The sequence below is a fragment of the Thunnus albacares genome, chromosome 8, assembly GCF_914725855.1.
Source record: "Thunnus albacares chromosome 8, fThuAlb1.1, whole genome shotgun sequence".
Classification (NCBI taxonomy): domain Eukaryota; kingdom Metazoa; phylum Chordata; class Actinopteri; order Scombriformes; family Scombridae; genus Thunnus; species Thunnus albacares.
The window spans coordinates 21,192,858-21,209,433 of NC_058113.1; the positions used below are offsets into that span (position 1 = coordinate 21,192,858).

The window sequence follows — 16,576 nt, forward strand, 5'->3', positions numbered from 1 at the left end:
ATTAAAAAAATATTTTTTGGCCTGGAGGGGGTTCTTGTTGTACAATTATAGGGGAAACACTGGATGTATTTAAGAAGTTTCCATTTCCAGTAAAGAAAAGTGAAATTCTACTACTACTGTTTGTTTACGTATCTTCCAGAGCCGCTACCCAATCGGAACAGAGTGGGCTCATCAGGAGGGGGGCCTCAAAGACCCAGGAGCTAAAACGGCCTGTTTAAGACAGGCTACACCGAGGGGCTGCATAAAGGGCCAGCTTAAAATAAATGAGGAATTTTTTGAGCTGCAAATCATGCAGTTATACCAGTAGTGTCCCAAAATATAAATATAGACCTTGAAATGTGCATGATACGTCCCCTTTAAAATAAGTATTCATAGCCTGCAGCCATGTGAACACGCAGACATGGTTTACAGTATATTACGATGAAGAAACAGATACACTTTTAGAGTTGTCCTACTAAGATTTGTAGTTGATGACAGAGTCAATGGTTCCAATTCAAGACCTCAATTTGTGCCGGTCATCAAGTCAAAGTGAAGAAATAAATATTCAACTAAAATCTGGGTTCAAAAACATTGATCTATTTCTTGGAATATTATCTAATCTTAGGTCTCAGTATGGCTCTGACTGTAAGAGAGTCTTGATAGCAGCCTGCAGACACTTTAATATCCAGGTGTGTTAGGGACAGCTGGATCTGGTGGCCGTCGGGAACCCAGAGGTCCCATTGCTTCAGCAGGTTGGGAGGGTAAGGCTGAGGATACTGCGGGGACCGGACCTCCCCATGTATTACAGGCTCAGAGCAGTGCAGCCGCCAGCACTCACATACTGACGCATACAGAAACCTAGAAAGGTGCATAAACAGAGAGAGTTGGAAGTTGCCAGTCCAAAGTTGATGCAAACAGAAAAAGAACAAACACAGTGACACAATCACTTTTTTACCTTTGCAACCACATAAGATTGCTGTGGTTTTCCCTATTCTGAGAAATTGATTTCTCAGTCAACCATAAAAACTACATATTTAGAACACTGATTGTCAACAATGCATAATGCAGGAATGATGACATATTATAAGTGGTTTCACATGTATAGTAGGTACTACACATTTTTGAAAATAATGATCATAATAATTCATAATAATGAAATTCATGAAAAAGGAAAATATCTTTAAAACTTGAAACATGCGGGTTAAAAATAAGATCAAACTTACCAGATAATACAGTAGGTCCACCTCATGTCTGGAACAAGTTTATCTCTGTGTGAACTGATGTGCTGTTTCAGGAGAAATCTCTCATGCTCAAATGGACCATTAATGTCAGGTGGCTGTAGCTAGTAGTATTTTGCAATGGACTCTTATCCCCAGTATTTGGCTTTGCTTGTCTTGGCAAAAATAAATGCAAGCATGAGTTGTAGTGAAATCAAACTAGGAGAATGAGGAGTTTGTTTGCAGACCCAAAAAGCCAATGGAAGGAGAGCCTACTGTCTTTGTAGGTTCACCACTAGAAATTAAGTAACTAGTACTCGCTGTATATTGTAGACATACACAGTAGTTAATAACAATATACATAGTTCAAGCCAGTGCTAGAGTGAAAGACAAATAGCAAGTTGGTAGGAAGGAGATGAAGTGGATACTAATTCATCTTTACGAGAGAAAAGATTTATGACTAATCTGAGATCCACGAAAAGACACATACTATAAATCTGCATTATGTCACATTATTTAAAGCAGAGGAAAAAATGCTTTTTGGAGATTTAAATACAATATGATGACTTAAGTGAATAATAAATATGTTCAATAACTTTAGGAAATTCTGAAATATTTATAATTGTATTTTATTGTCAATGGAAGAACTTTATTCATAGCTCTTCTTGACACACATGTATGCATTAACTTTACACAAGAGTACATTTAGAACAAAATTACTTTTTTCTGATTTTATTGTAAATGCTTTGGCTTTTACTTTTGTTTTGATCATCACATCATCATCAACATCTTCACATCATTGTAATGAATTACTGTACATTCAGTTCTCCTGCATGGTCTTTTTGATCCAGTCCAGGTAGTTGGCGACTCTGGTATAGACTCCATATTTGCCTGGCTTTCCGCAGTCGACCCCCCAGCTGACAATCCCTGCAACCCAGAATTGTCCATTGTCCTCCAGAGCAAAGGGGCCTCCGCTGTCACCTTGACAGGAGTCTTTTCCACCTTCTGGGACTCCAGCACAAAACATGTTACTTGACACAGATGGCACATGGTTCCTTGTCCTCTTCAGAAAATTGATTGAATCAATGCATGTCTGCTGGCTGACCACAGGGAGTTGCACGTACTTCAGCTTATTTGTTAAAAACCGACTGTTTTCTGTGCGACCAAAGCCTGACACCAGTCTGAAAAAAATGTAGTACAGTTTTAGTGAACTCAGAAGAAAAAAGCAAATCAGAGTCTCCTGTCTAGAAGCTGGACAAGATTCACAAGAAGGCAGAGCAATGGGGAAAAAAGCAAAAAAAAAAAAGACTTAAATGCAAGATGTATTTTTTTTAAAAAACATGACAATAAATAATATAAGTTTTTAAAAAGGATTATATAATTACACAGTGAAAATCCTCAGGTGTTTCCTTACCCCATCATGCCAGTGACGTATGTGGCACCCTCTGCTGGCAAACATATTGGCATTACAGATGAGTTGAATGTGATCTGGTTTGGCAGTTTGATCAAGGCAATATCATTGTTGTAGTCAACATCGCTGGGGTTGTTGTATTGAGGGTGCATATGGATTGAGTCAGCATACACAGCGGAGTCCTTGTGTTTTTCGATATCATTGAGTCCCATGAAAATCTGCAAATCAACAACATAAAGAGGAAATAATGTCTTAAACAGGCAGTTTTAGCTCCTGTCTCTTTAAGGCCCCCCTCCTGAAGAGCTCACTCTGCTCTGATTGGCCAGCTCCCGGAAGCTGCCCCTTGGCAAACATTTGGCAAATACATTCATACATGTTCAAGCCTGAATGTGATCCAACATATGCCAGTTGACAACACAAACAGCCCATGGAACAACCAGCATGTGAATCTGCAAATCAGCAGCATAAGAGGAAATAAATGTCAATTCAAAAACATAGAGGCACTGGGTATGTACATAACATCTATGGCATCACTCTTACCCGCACTGTTTCATTTGATGCTTTAATTCCATTATATATTAGATTATGAGCTGCAGTCATAACCCAGCGGTCTCCAATCACCATGCCACCTCCTCTTCTTCCATCTACGCTCAGTAACACTTGCCACGGGATGGTATCAACTGGAGCTTCACTTCCTCCAATGATCCTCTGATAGGCAGAGATGAGTTTTGTTGGCTGGCCACAAACTGGATGGGACACAGATGTATGGGAAATGGATTTCACACAAGCATAGACTTCATGTTCCAATTAAAGACCTAATTCTATACTTAGATCTAGATTGTGATTTGCAGGGTTTTACGTTTGTGATGAAAAACAATACCTGGTATGCATGTTGGAGAGACAACAACATCGTGGTTGGATCTCCACCTTCTGTCTGCTTCACAAGTGAAACTAACTGAGGAACAGAGAGAACAAGACAAAAGAAAAATATAGTTTGACATTAAACTTTGGCTTAAGACCAAATATAACAACAGCTGAAATGCTTGGTTATTTCTGACCTGCAGTGGTTTAACTTCTCACCCCCCTGCAGTGATTTAGAGGTGTACACCAGGGTGGGTTAGTACACTGTGACATCACTGTAGAGTGTGTTTACACATGCAACAAAGCACAACTGGCGTGGAAGTAGCGTACTGGTTAAGACTCATGCCACATGCAACATAACCACAATGTCCGTGGTTTAATTCCAGCAGCGGACCTTTGTTGCGTGTCATACCCCGTCTCTCTCTCCCCAAACATATAAAAAAATACAGAGCACACTTCTGATCTGACCCATCAGTGATGCTGGGAGGGCAGTGAAAAACTGTTTTTCAACTTGGTGTTAAGCTGCTCTTTAAGAACCATGCCACTGTTTTTGCATGTTTTAGCCAAGCAGTAAACTACCAAGGCTTGAGGCTGAAGCCAATGCAGAAGTACCTTAAAGTGCAATTCCACTGATGATGCTAGATGCTGGCTCAAAAAAAATCCCTTTAAAAAGCATCAACTTCTCTCGAGGAATACTAAGTTTGTAATTTTTTCAACGAGTCATTATGGTTTCAATCTCTAAATCTGGGCCCACTAATAAGTGTGCTGGTAGTCATTTTGAAAATTGAGGACTTTTAGAAGGCTTTGATGTCTGCCGTGTAGGCGTTGATTGACAGCCTTGTGAGACAGTTCACTTAGCTGCTGCTCTCCCGGGCTCCAGGACTCGCACTGAGTCAGAGTATTTCTGCAATATTTTGTTGAGTTCATTCTTACTTGATTATGATACACGCCGTGTTAGCATAATTTAGCTAAAGTAGCTAACGTTGTGTGTGCACTGCTCGGTGTTTCCGGTAAGCTAGCATTAGTTTTAGTCCAAGGTAGCAAGGCGTGTTTCCAGAGTGAAGAGGACAACACCCTGTACTCCTTATTTGGAAGGTCCTGGCTCCAAACAGAAATATGGTGCCAACCAACCATAAGCAGCAAATCTGGGTTTCAAACCAGCTGCAATGAAAACCAATTGGTGACACCAAACCTCGCTACATCCATCTTAATATACAGGCTATAGTTGTAGCCCATTTTCTATAAATCATATATACACAGTTGATCATTTTGCTAAATATGTGTAAACTGTATATATTTCCAGGCTTCTGTTAGTTTCCATTCGTTTCTGTACCATTAATCTATTAGCACTCTCCTAAATCTGTAACATAGTGTAGGTGATTCAGTGGATAAATCAATCTGCACTTAAACTGCATTACCACACAATGATAATGTCACATTGGCAAAAAATGAATGTAGTTCACCACAATGGATTATACAACTCAAGCAGGTTTCAATAGTTTGCCAATGGCTGCCAAGAGTGGTAGGAAAAATCTAAAACTGTGAATCATAGAAAAATTTATGCAAATAAATTCTCACCATTAATGCCCCCAAGGAGAGAGTAAAATGGCTCATTACAGTGATACTGAACAACGGAGCGGTACTGATTCTGAAAGCCAGACAGGAAGGTCACCCCTCCATTCAGCAATGGTTCGGGTTCTCCACAATCAATTACTGCAGAAGAACAACACAAGGACATATCAATATTTTGCATGTATTGGCTCATGAGATTAAAAAATTCACTTAATTCTCATGGTTAAATCACAAAAACATTGAATGTTTTGTCTGAGCGTAAAGGTAACATACTGCGGCATTCTGGCAGAGGGAGGTGCCACTGTCCGTTGTTTTGGCACATTGCAGAGAAGCTCTCAATCTCCTGATCATCCTGACAGAGAAAAGAAGGTTTTGAAATATAAATATCGCACACAACGAATAAACAAGTGCACATTATAAGAAAAAAAGTTTCATCTAACCATCATCAGCTTGTATCCTTGGTCACAGCGCACAAAAATGTAGTCTCTGTAGAAATATTCACTTAAGACAGGAGTAACCCTGCCTTTAGTTATAGTGCCAGGAAATGGACACTTTACTCCTGGAAACACCACAGACAAGAAAACATTAAACATTGCATAGTTAACTGATAGATTTAATCAGACAGTGAAGTGGTAATTTTTATTTTACTGAGTACCAGAATGATTTGACAATAGCACTCAAGTTTCTACATCCATCCCTCCACTCCCTCCCTCACTGTGTGTGCTGTAGTCCAGGCTCCAGCCGCTGCTCTGGCCCTCATTGTCAGTGTGGTAGTCCAGTCTGACAATGTTGGAGTTTGTGGTTATCAGACCTGGGCTTTCTCCACCACACAGCTTCACAGGCTGACTGTTTGGGATGGTCATCTGCGAGCAGAGAACACAGTACATTTATTGAATGAAATATCAGCCTAGTGTTCCATTTATAGCCCATTTTTTCATTGTAAAAGTGTATATTAAGGAAGCTACTTGTCATTATACCTCCAACCAGTGATAGAGACAGCTTGGGCCTTGCTGAGTGTCCATGCTCTCAATCTGGAATTTGTCAGTGAAGTTGAGAGAGACAGTGAAGCCCAGTTCTACAGAGATAACATACTGACAGGACACAGCATGAGGTGCGGGGTGTGGGTATCCTGGACTGGACAGATGTCCCTCTAGCTCATCAAATATACCACCGTGGCAGGACACTGGGAACAGTGAAAAGAGAGAAATCATAATATTGTAAATATTCAGGCATGAGAAAAAGGTTCACCCCTAAACGAAGATTCATCGTTCATCATTCAACCTCATGTCAACTCAAACTATCGCTGAGAGCTTAGTGATACTTCAGTGGAGTTATAACGCAATACTATGAATTTTGGTTGAGTATTAAAGGAATAGTTTGACATTTTTGGAAATAAGCTGATTGGCATTCTTTTTGAGAAGTAGATGAGAAGATTGTATTTCATGTCTGTATGTTAACAACTGCTGGAGTCAGGAACGGGTTGCCTGCAGCTTAACATTGAGACTGGTGGCAAAGGGAAACAGCTAGTCTGGCTCTGTAGAAAGTCAAAAATTATGCCTAACATCAGCTATAAAGCTCATTTATTTGTTTAATCTGTATAATGACCATTTGTTGTTTGAAGGGGACTTGGGTGTTGTTTCCTGTGGGTCTCTGCCTAAAACCAAAATTTTTTGCTTTTATATTTCTGTTTATGTATGGATGAAACAGACCAGATACATGTTAATTGATTAACTTAAGAGATTTTTTAGACAGAGCCAGGCTAGCTGTTTCCCCCTGGTTCCAGTCTTTGTGCTAACATAAGCTAACCACTTCCTGTCTCCAACTCCGTACATAAAAGTCATGAATCTGACATTGATCTCTCTTTCTAACTCTTAAAAAAGAAAGTAAATAAGCATATTTCCCAAAATGTTGAAGTACTCCTTTATTCACCATCAGTGTTCAGTGTTGCCAGATTGATCTTTGTTGCTGCAGCTCCCTCCACCAACCCACCTCCTCTTTATGTGTGAGGCTTTTGATGGGACGCATGTATTTGCACTATACTCACACACACAGGTGCGCTGATCTGAGCGAAGCTCGTAGCCGTGGTGACAGGAGCAGAGGTACGAGCCAAGGGTGTTGAGGCAGATCTGAGAGCAGAGAGGGCCCGAGCCATCACCAGGTACTGGACCAGAACACTCATCTATGTCTGATGATGAGAAAGTCGTGAAAGTAATGAGATGATGCAGTCGAGGGAAGTGACAGAAAAGCTGACAAATGATGGAGAAGTACTACCTATCGCCTGGTACTGAGCAGAGAAACCAACATTCTGGTGACGCTCTGGGTTGTTGTCATCTGTTTGTAATACAAGTGTGAGTCTGTTGCCTGGAGACAAGATGGGCTGGTAGCCTGGGTGATGCCCATCAGCAGAATTCTCATGGCCACAAAACTTCCCCAGGACCTTGTCATCGTAGAGAACCTGAAGGATTTTTTTTTTAGTTCAGTTATGCAGAACACATTGCCAAAAAAGTTATTGCACAATTGCTGACAAAGATAAATCTGATTACACTATGTACTCGGAGAGGAATCTATTGCAGTTGAGTCACCAAACTTGTGGCCAAATTTGCAACCCAAGTCTTCTGTGTTTCACTATGAGCCCAAGCTGAGTCATTTAGATACTATGTGACTAAAATCTCAAGTCCTCTCATTACTTAAGTTCTTGCCCAAACAGGCATGGTACATCCTGTAGTGTATAGTATAGTAAACAAAGTAAAAGGAACACATACGGATTTTCATTACATACAAATATTCTCTTTGTTCTCCAAAGGAGAAAATATTTGTGACCCTGTTAGCAGGAGTGTTTAGTTATACGGTCTCCCAATGAAGATCACATTGAAGATCACATTTGTCCCTGGCAAGATGCCAGGGACAAATGTGATGCCAAGACTTGGAGATCCACTAGTGGTCATGTGAATAAAAAAAACAAACAAAAAAAACCCCAAAACAACATAAGATTTCCTCCTTTTGAGATCACTACCAATGACAGACCATTGCAAGAATAACAGAGGTTTGGTGTATTGCCCATCAGAAATTACTTTCACCAGGAGACACCAAAACACATGTTGGCAATGATGGATAAACTTCAAAGAAGATCTGCTATGTATTAAGAGTTTTAGCCTAGGCATGAATCTTCTATTATAAGTCAAATATTTACTTTGTAGTCCTATAATCTGATCTGGACCCTATGCTTTAGATATTTTGGGGTGGAGTATGGCAAATGTGTCCTAGTGCAAAGTTCAAATTGTCAATGTGCAAGAGTCTTGTGCTTGACTCATGCTTAGGTATAAAACTAAGCGCCACAACACTGGTCTGTTGTTTAGGATATTATATGTGTTAAAATACTGTAAGGGCGTCGTAATAGCAGCCTGCAGAAGCTTCGATGTCCAGGTGTGTGAAGGTGAGTCCAATCTGGTAGCCCTCAGGTACACTGAGGTCCCACTGCTTCAGCAGGTTGGGAGGGTAAGGCTGTGGATACTGGGGGGACTGGACCTCCCCATACATTACAGGCTCAGAGTCGGGCAGTGGCCAGCACTCGCTCACTGACACATACAGAAACCTGGAGGGGTGTATGAACAGAGACAGTTCGATCTGTTTATCAGTCATCTGAGCTGCCAGTCCAAAGTTGATGCAAACAGAAAAAGAACAAACACGGTGACACAGTCAACATAACCAGGGCAGCCACATAATATTGTCAAGGCTTTATATATTTTACAGTATAGATGAATCACTCAGACAACCTTAAAAACACTGCTTATCTGTAATTTTGTTTGCACAGAAAGTAACACACACAAAGCAGCTCTAGAGTAAGAAGCAGCTCCACAATGATAGCAGACTGTATATGCACTGAATTTTGGAATCAAACTAGAAATTCGTGACAAAAACAGTTTAAGTGCAACATACACATGGATTTTGATACCTAACTAAACTTACCAGATGATACAGGAGGTCCACCCCATCCTTAGATTAAACATATTCATGAGTAAATTCATCCGCTGCTGTAGGAACAGTCGTCTCTCACATTCAGGGGGAACATTAATGATTCAAAGTCTGTAGTTTCCAGAGTTTAGCAACTCACTGCGTTAATGCCAGGAATGTGGTTTGTTTATCTTGGCAAAATCAAAAGAATGCTTGACAGAGAGACACGGTCGATGCTTGAAGTAATTCCTCTAAAAAAGAGAGCTGTTGTGAATTAGACAACACATCTGAAATATGAACTGGTCTCATCTCTTAAGACCTGTTTCAAATTTGAAAAAACGAAAGGACAAACTGACTCAGGTTGTTAACCTGCCAGCAAGATCAAACATGTCAAACAACTCCAACTCCAAGACTTTTTTTCTCAATCCATAACCAAAAAGGCAATCCAGATCCACAGTGACCCCACCCATCCTCCTCTGCACTCTGCATTTCAGTTGTTGGCATCAGGCTGCAAACTGAAAGTTCAAATGGCCAGAAGGAACGTTTACAAGAAATCATTTATTCCTTCAGCTGTGACCATCCTCAACAAGAGCCTGTTTAAATCAGCCCCTTGGACAATAGGCAATAAAGTAGTCTGAATCTGAAAAACTACCCTGATTTTGTTTTTAAACAGCTCTCAGGTTTCATCCCCTTATGTCAAAAAGTGGCTCTCTCACCCTCATGCTACCAATAGAGGGGGCTGTTAGACCTTTTTCTGCATCCTCAAGCACAGATGCTAGTGACTTTCACTTCAGACCAGACAGACATTTAAATGAATAGCAGGAAAAGCACAGGTGTTACTAATAACATTAACGATGGCTCTGTTTGTGTCCCAGTGAGTCATGACAGTGAGCCAGCGTGCACAATACCAGGACCCTGAAACTGAAGCAGCTAAATGGAATTAGGCCATCATTGATTTTATTATTTACACCTGTGCTTTTCCTACTGTTGAAATCTCTTATGTGAAAACAGCCTATTAGCCATCAGATCAATTTTTGCCCACAAAGCAAAATCATATTGAGACCATGAATAGTGTGTTTTATTTTATTTATTTAAAGTATAAATGTATACTGCGTATCAATGCTAATTGTTTTTCAAATAAATAAATACTGGAGAGAATCATTTTAAAATAGAGAAAAGTGCAGACAAATCCATTAAAGTACAAAGAACAAACTTTAATTGATCCTAAATTTTCAATCTAACACCACTAAGTGATAGTAAAATATTATTTGCTCTCCAAATGCTGCAACTTCACATGAGCGAGTGACATCAGAGCCATGACTTTTAAGACAGCAACCAGGATTTGTTTGAAGACGATAAAACAATCAAATCTTTATGTCTTTCAAAAGTGGGTATTTAGGAAACAATTAAATAGAACTGCATGAAAAAAAATGTTGGTTTAGAAAGTGAGTGTGTAACGCTGTAATGTACCATTGATACTGAATGCTGAAGCTTCTAAAACTCTCCTCAATGACCAATATTAAAGGACGGGGGTCGAGATTAGTGGTTTGTGGTGAAACATGTGCGATTCTCACGTCACACCTCTGCCTGTCTGTTGGTGCGAACAGGAACATGTTTTCAGTCTACATATTGTATCAATATATCGTATGCCGACTGCAGTGGAATTGAGTGTTTATGATTGATTATGTCAACAGGATAAACTGAAAAATTGTGAGCAAATTGTATTTACAGAAGAAAAACAAAATAAGTCATTTAAGTTATTTTTTACATGTGAGAAAACACTGCACTGAAAGTCATTTTGATCATTTATTTTGTGATTTTGCATACATTTTACAGTTTAGTAAAGACACTTAAAATCTCTTATTCCCACATGCCAGCATTTTTGCCCTGGTCTATTTAGGATTCACGTTCTGATCGGGTGGTTAGTGTAGCCGAGCAAGTAACTTTGTATACATTATGCAAGAGTTAAGTATTTCACTGTGTAGAGGGCCTGAAAGAAAAAAAACATATTGTGAATGTTTAAAAGACAAAAATACAGTATTGTTAAATTAATCCAAAACAAACATTCTTTTCAGTTGATTTGCAGACATTTCCTTTAATATAAAAATCAATTATGTGATCAAAGCTTGTATTATTATGAGAGTACATTTGATTACAAGATTATAGTCTTCATTGTCATAACATTTTTTTTATTTCAGAGATCTAAATCAGAACCAAAATGGATTACAGCTTAGTAGCAAAATAATTTTCTCCCTCACTGTTTCAGAGATTTTTCTGTTGCATCTATTGTGTTTTTAATCCACTGAACATAATTCTTCACTTTGGTATAATAACCTTTGAACCTCCTCTCCCGACATGGTGATCCCCAGGACACAATGCCACCCAGACGAAAAGGCCCACTGCCTCCAGTCAACATGGGCAAAACAAACGGACCTCCGCTGTCTTTCTCACAGCTGTCCCTCCCATCCGCTCCAGCACAGAACATGTTATCAGTGAAAATCATGGGGTTGTTAGTTGAGAAAAGAGGTGTGTTCTGACACTCTTTAGTGGAGAACACCCCGATACTAGCGTATCTTAACTTAGCAGAATGTATACCCCGGTCTGTTACTCCAAAGCCTGACACTGTGCCTTGTTCATTCTCAACCAAGTCTTCGTTGCCCTCTGGCAGACAAATGGGAAGGAGGTTTGGGCCAAGATTCACCCTGGTAGCGAATCTGATGAGAGCAATATCATTGTCATAATTAGTACGGTCATTAACATTTCTTGCGTAGCCGGGATGGATTATGATCTTCTCACTGGTAATGTCAACTACATTGTCCTTGTCATAAAACTTTGTGTCAGCCGACGCTGCTCTTCCATCTACCAGTCCACCATACAGGTGGAAAGTGTTTTCCGGTACATTCTCCACTACATGAGCCGCTGTCACAGCCCAGCGGTCATTGATCAGTGACGCTCCTCCTCTGCTGGGATATTTTACCAAAAGGTGCCAGGGTATTTCTCCCAGGTTTGCCACCTTACCCCCCAAAATTCTAGCTGTAATTTGAGGTTCTTTTTCAGGCATCCCACACACTGGAATACACAAAAAGTTTCAATAAATTTATATGAAAAAGGAAACATCTCCAAATAAATGATGTCTAAAAAATATTTTAAAAATACTGTTAAAGTCCTACCTTCAGTGCATTTTGGCATCTCTGTGTTGCCACCACTTGATTCCCATACACCTCTGGCACTGCAAATGTATGTATCTGAAAGATTATGGTGAAACAATGATCAATAAAGACAGGAAATTTTACTCTCTTTAAAAGTTAGTCTGAGAAAGATATCAGAAAAGGGATATTTAATAATCACCATCTCCTTCCAGTGTGTAGTACTTTGAAATGCAGGTAAACTGGATCTGATCAGTATACTGAGTGCGTTGGCTATTCGAGCCCACCACCTTAAGGATGCTATCTTCTGGGATATCAGGAAAACCACAATCCACCGCTACACACAAGCATATATATATATATTTTTAAAAAAACAGTGGTAAAGGCAGTGTGAAAGAAGAAGAAGAGATTCAAAACAACGTGAAATTTCTGAAAAAAACAGAAATATATATGTTATAGTCAGACTCACGTTCACAGATGTAATTGGAAGTCCATATGCCTGTACTCTGGCATGTCGTCACATACTGTGACACAATCTGGGAGTTTTGCTGCTTTGCAAAAGGAGAGATTAATTAGCTCAGTAGTGGCTTAAATACATCAAATATAAAGATATAACAGGTTCTGATTCTCTGTGCACTCACAATGCTCGCTTCATAGCCAGGATCACAAGTTACTGTCACTGTTTGACCTTGATGATATTCTGGTTGCTCGGGGGTCACATTGGAGTGTGGGGTTACCACCACTGGACAGATCTTGTCTGCAATTAACACATGAAAAGATTAATTATAATCATTTTGTGCTCAGTTTTCAACAACTGTGCCTGCTGGCACAGATGAGGAGGCTGCAGTACCTCTGGTCTTGAAGTGGAGGCTGAAGCCTTTGTTGGTGCCAAAGCTATCAGAGGTGAAGTGAATTTGGACTTCATTTGAGTGAGTGAGGAGGGGAGATGGGGGAGGAGTGTTGCCACAGAATGGCCCCAGAGTCCCAGATGGAGTTTCAACCTGAGAACAAAGAACATAGGTGATGTTACAGTATGCACCAATTACACGTCTCCAGATCTCTCCTGCTCTGGAGCAGTACTGGAAGAAGTATTCAGATCCTTTATTTAAGTAAAAGTACCAATACAGCAATGTAAAAATACTCCATTACAAGTAAAAGTCATCCATGAAAAATCTTACTTAAGTAAAAGAACATAAGTATTAGCAGCAAAATGTACTTAAAGTATTAAAGTAAAAGTCCTCATTTCATCTCTCTGAGTGATTTATTATATATGACATCATTAGATTATTAATACTGAAGCATCAGTGTTAGAGCAGCATGTTACTGTTGTAGCTGCTGGAGGTGGAGTTAGTTTCAACTACCTTATATACAGTCAGTTAGTTTAATCCAGTGGTTCCCAGCCTAGGGGTTAGACCCTCCAAAGGGTCACTAGATGAATCTGAGGGGTCGTGAGATGATTAATGGGAGAGGAAAGAAGAAAAAACAAAGTTCTGATACATAAATCTGTTTTCAGGTTTTGGATTTTTTCTCTAATCTTTGATTGTTGGTGAAATGAAACCATGTGAGAAGTTTAGAGGGAAAAATCACTGTTTAGTAGAGCTGTTAACAACTCATAGACATCTGAAATGTGACTCCGACTACACACTGCTTTTTGTAAGATGTCAAAAGCCAAAAAGGTTGGAAACCACTGGTTTCATCTTTAATAATGTGTTGTATTTTAAAAGCTTGCAAAAGTAATTGAAGCTGTCAAATAAATATAGTTTAGTAGAAGATAAAATGGAAATGCCTAAATAAAGTACAAGTCCCTCAAAATTGTACTTAAGTACTGTACTTGAATAAATGTACTTAGATACTTTCCACCACTGCCATGGCGGAACAAATCTTTCCAAAATTTGTACAGAACCACAGAAAAACTACACAATGACTAAAACAGTTTGTGCACTAGTCATATTAATGGTTTCAACACTTTTCTTTTGAACTTCCTCTTTACTCTGAAAGCTAGACATTTTTAGGAGAAACACACCTCCAAGAAGTATTTGCATATTCTGACTCATCACCCACCCTCAGTCCATCTATACATTGGCCATCAGGGCTTTGCTCCACGTCAAAATCGTCAGAGAAGTGCAGTTCCAGCTGAAGGTGTGCGTCCACAGACAGGGTGTAATTGCAGTTGGCGTTCTCTGCATATGAACTGGGCCAGGACGGACTCGATATTTGACCACTGTTCAGCCCTGACAGATCCTCATTACAATTCACTGTGTTGAAGAAAAAAGATAAGATAAAAGTATTAGAAAATCAGCCTCCTTCTCATCTAATTGTCTTCTTTTCTTCCCCCCATGAGCCTGCTTCTGCTTCTTCTATTTGCCCATTTTCACTTCATCTTTCAGTTCTGTTCCTCCTTCCCTGATCTGTCTTCCTCTGTCTCGTTTGCTCTCCCTTTGTGCCTTGTTTACTGAGCCTAAGAAAAAGTATACCCGTGCAAGTGTGTTTGTCTGTGTCCAGATGGTAACTATGGCGACAGGAGCAGCGGTACCCTCCGATGAAGTTGTGACAGAATTGGGTGCATCCGTTGTCTGGGTCGTCCTGGCATTCGTCAAAGTCTGAGGGAGAAAATGTATTCAAGGTTAGATGGAGAAAATCATGGCACACAAGAGGGATTAATCATTTCATTCACTGACTCTGCGGCCAATAAATGTACTTTCAGCTATCTGGTGACCTATTGTAACTTTTTGTCACAGTTCAGCGATGACCAGTTGATCCAAACATGTCTCTTTGTTATTTCAGTGTGATTAAAAGAAAATAATCTTTGCTGTATCTGTTCACCTGGAGCTGATGTTTAGCTTTGTTTATTATTTGTTCAGTCACCTTGAGCTGAATCTTTCCGTGGTAGAGACGAGGGTTAGAGTCAAGGCAGTTTAAGGTGTCAATTGGGCCATTCACTTTTAATTATTATGATAATAGTTGGATCTACAAGCTGTCACAAATGTATTTTATGGCTAAGTTATTGCAAAACAATGTAGTACTGGCCCAAATCATTTTTCTACTGTGCGTTGCTGAGACAACATGCGGAATTGAAACCAAAACTGCATTTAAAACACCCTTTGTGGTCATGGCTTAGCTTATTTATACAACCTGTTTCTAAAATAATGTTATATAAGTTTATATTATTTATTGCAGCTCAAATTCAGGGTCAAGTAACAAAAGTAAAGTCACCATGGACACTTATTTTTTTACATTTTGCTTTCATCAGTCATGTTAAACTGTTTCCAAGTCAGCTTTAACAAACACAAACAGCAGCCATTGTGAATTTTTATCTAAAAATATGACTTTCCTTATAGTATGATTACAAAAGCATTCACAATGATGGAACACATGCACGTACAAACTGTCCTGGGGAATTATAGAAAAATAAAATGTGCACACAAACACAATGGACTTTTGCAAAGAGGTAAAACTCACTGCTCCACTTGTTTTCCTGCTCTTTGTCTCACCTTGCAAAGTATAAAAGCCTCTGAAGCCGGTGTGTCTCTTGGTGTTTGAGTAGTCTGAGTGAAACGACAGAGAGAGGCAGCCACCTGGGGAGGAGCGTAGCGAGGGATTTACTGTGGCTTGAAGCTCCTCAAATTCTCTTTTGCCACACAGAACAGAAATGAGGTTTCCATTTGAATAGATCTAGAAAAAATATATATGGCAGAGAGTACAATATGTTAAAAACCTTCTTAAAGTACAGGCATTGACAGCTGATCGTAACCCCAGACCTTCCACTCCGATGGGGGTGACTGACCTTCACGGCATCATTTTCACAGTCTTGGCTGTCCTCCAGGTCCAGGTGGATGAGCCTGATGGAGAGAGTGTGACCTTTGGTGGCACACCTGCTCCAGTTGAGACTGGCATGGGGCGAGTATCCACTGGGATAATCTGGAGACTCCACCCATCCCAGAAGCACCGAGTAGGCCGAGTGAGGGAGCAGGAGAAGCTGGAGAAGCTGGAGACTGAGGACGAGTCGAGGTGGGGGGGCAAGAAAATTCAAGGCAACGGGTGATGCATCGCCAAGAGAGTAGAGAAGAAGTGGAGAAAGTGAGCAGGAAGAAATAAAGAAAAAGTATAATTTAATGAAAGTTAAATTACTCTCAATAAAAGTCAGCTGATGATCATGCATAAATCACAACAAATACAAAATTACAATGCTATAACCAAATCAGTGACAAGCACTCTACCTGTCTATTGCAAAGCATTATGGTGTAATTATCTGTCATAAAGTGCTAAAACCAAAAAATCTAAACCTACCTTAATTTTAACATCATGATCTGATTGAATCCCCTCTCAAATAAACTACCTCAACGACTCTCCTTCCCCTTTTCTTAATAATGTTTTTGCTGCCCCCCTTTCTCTCTCTCTCATATCTTGCAATCGTAAGCATTTTATAAATCTATTTGTAG

General features: G+C 39.8%; 2 protein-coding genes across 2 annotated transcripts; both read right to left on the reverse strand.

Moving 5' to 3' along the window:
* Positions 1–1,807: 1,807 nt before the first annotated feature.
* LOC122988007 (complement C1r subcomponent-like) lies at positions 1,808–9,636 on the reverse strand. Its single transcript, XM_044360097.1, has 13 exons — positions 9,007–9,636; positions 8,419–8,632; positions 7,312–7,495; positions 7,085–7,225; positions 6,018–6,223; positions 5,756–5,903; positions 5,481–5,599; positions 5,314–5,392; positions 5,047–5,181; positions 3,488–3,562; positions 3,148–3,353; positions 2,611–2,825; positions 1,808–2,377 (listed from the first exon to the last, which is right to left on the reverse strand). Exons 1-13 carry the CDS (start codon positions 9,063–9,065, stop codon positions 2,017–2,019), a joined length of 2,142 nt encoding a protein of 713 aa, XP_044216032.1. The 5' UTR covers positions 9,066–9,636; the 3' UTR covers positions 1,808–2,016.
* Positions 9,637–10,784: 1,148 nt separating this feature from the next.
* On the reverse strand, positions 10,785–16,533 carry LOC122988008 (complement C1s subcomponent-like). The gene is made up of 11 exons (XM_044360098.1): positions 16,425–16,533; positions 15,922–16,129; positions 15,629–15,809; positions 14,612–14,737; positions 14,199–14,392; positions 12,988–13,138; positions 12,779–12,894; positions 12,607–12,685; positions 12,340–12,474; positions 12,162–12,236; positions 10,785–12,060 (listed from the first exon to the last, which is right to left on the reverse strand). The coding sequence occupies exons 1-11, from the start codon at positions 16,439–16,441 to the stop codon at positions 11,246–11,248; spliced, it is 2,097 nt and encodes a 698-aa protein (XP_044216033.1). The 5' UTR covers positions 16,442–16,533; the 3' UTR covers positions 10,785–11,245.
* Positions 16,534–16,576: the final 43 nt, after the last annotated feature.

What these genes read in the sequence shown, in the direction of transcription:
- LOC122988007 (XM_044360097.1), bottom strand. Translation starts at nt 9,065, where the DNA reads ATGAATTTACTCATGAATATGTTTAATCTAAGGATGGGGTGGACCTCC. An exon ending in GCTATTACGACGCCCTTACA is followed by an intron (nt 7,496 to 8,418) that starts GTATTTTAACAC and finishes AAAATCCTTCAG; the next exon opens with GTTCTCTACGATGACAAGGT. An exon ending in TCTCCTTGGGGGCATTAATG is followed by an intron (nt 3,563 to 5,046) that starts GTGAGAATTTAT and finishes TCTGTTCCTCAG; the next exon opens with TTAGTTTCACTTGTGAAGCA.
- LOC122988008 (XM_044360098.1), bottom strand. An exon ending in GTGAAAATGATGCCGTGAAG is followed by an intron (nt 15,810 to 15,921) that starts GTCAGTCACCCC and finishes TATTTTTTCTAG; the next exon opens with ATCTATTCAAATGGAAACCT. An exon ending in AGACAAACACACTTGCACGG is followed by an intron (nt 14,393 to 14,611) that starts GTATACTTTTTC and finishes TCTTCAACACAG; the next exon opens with TGAATTGTAATGAGGATCTG.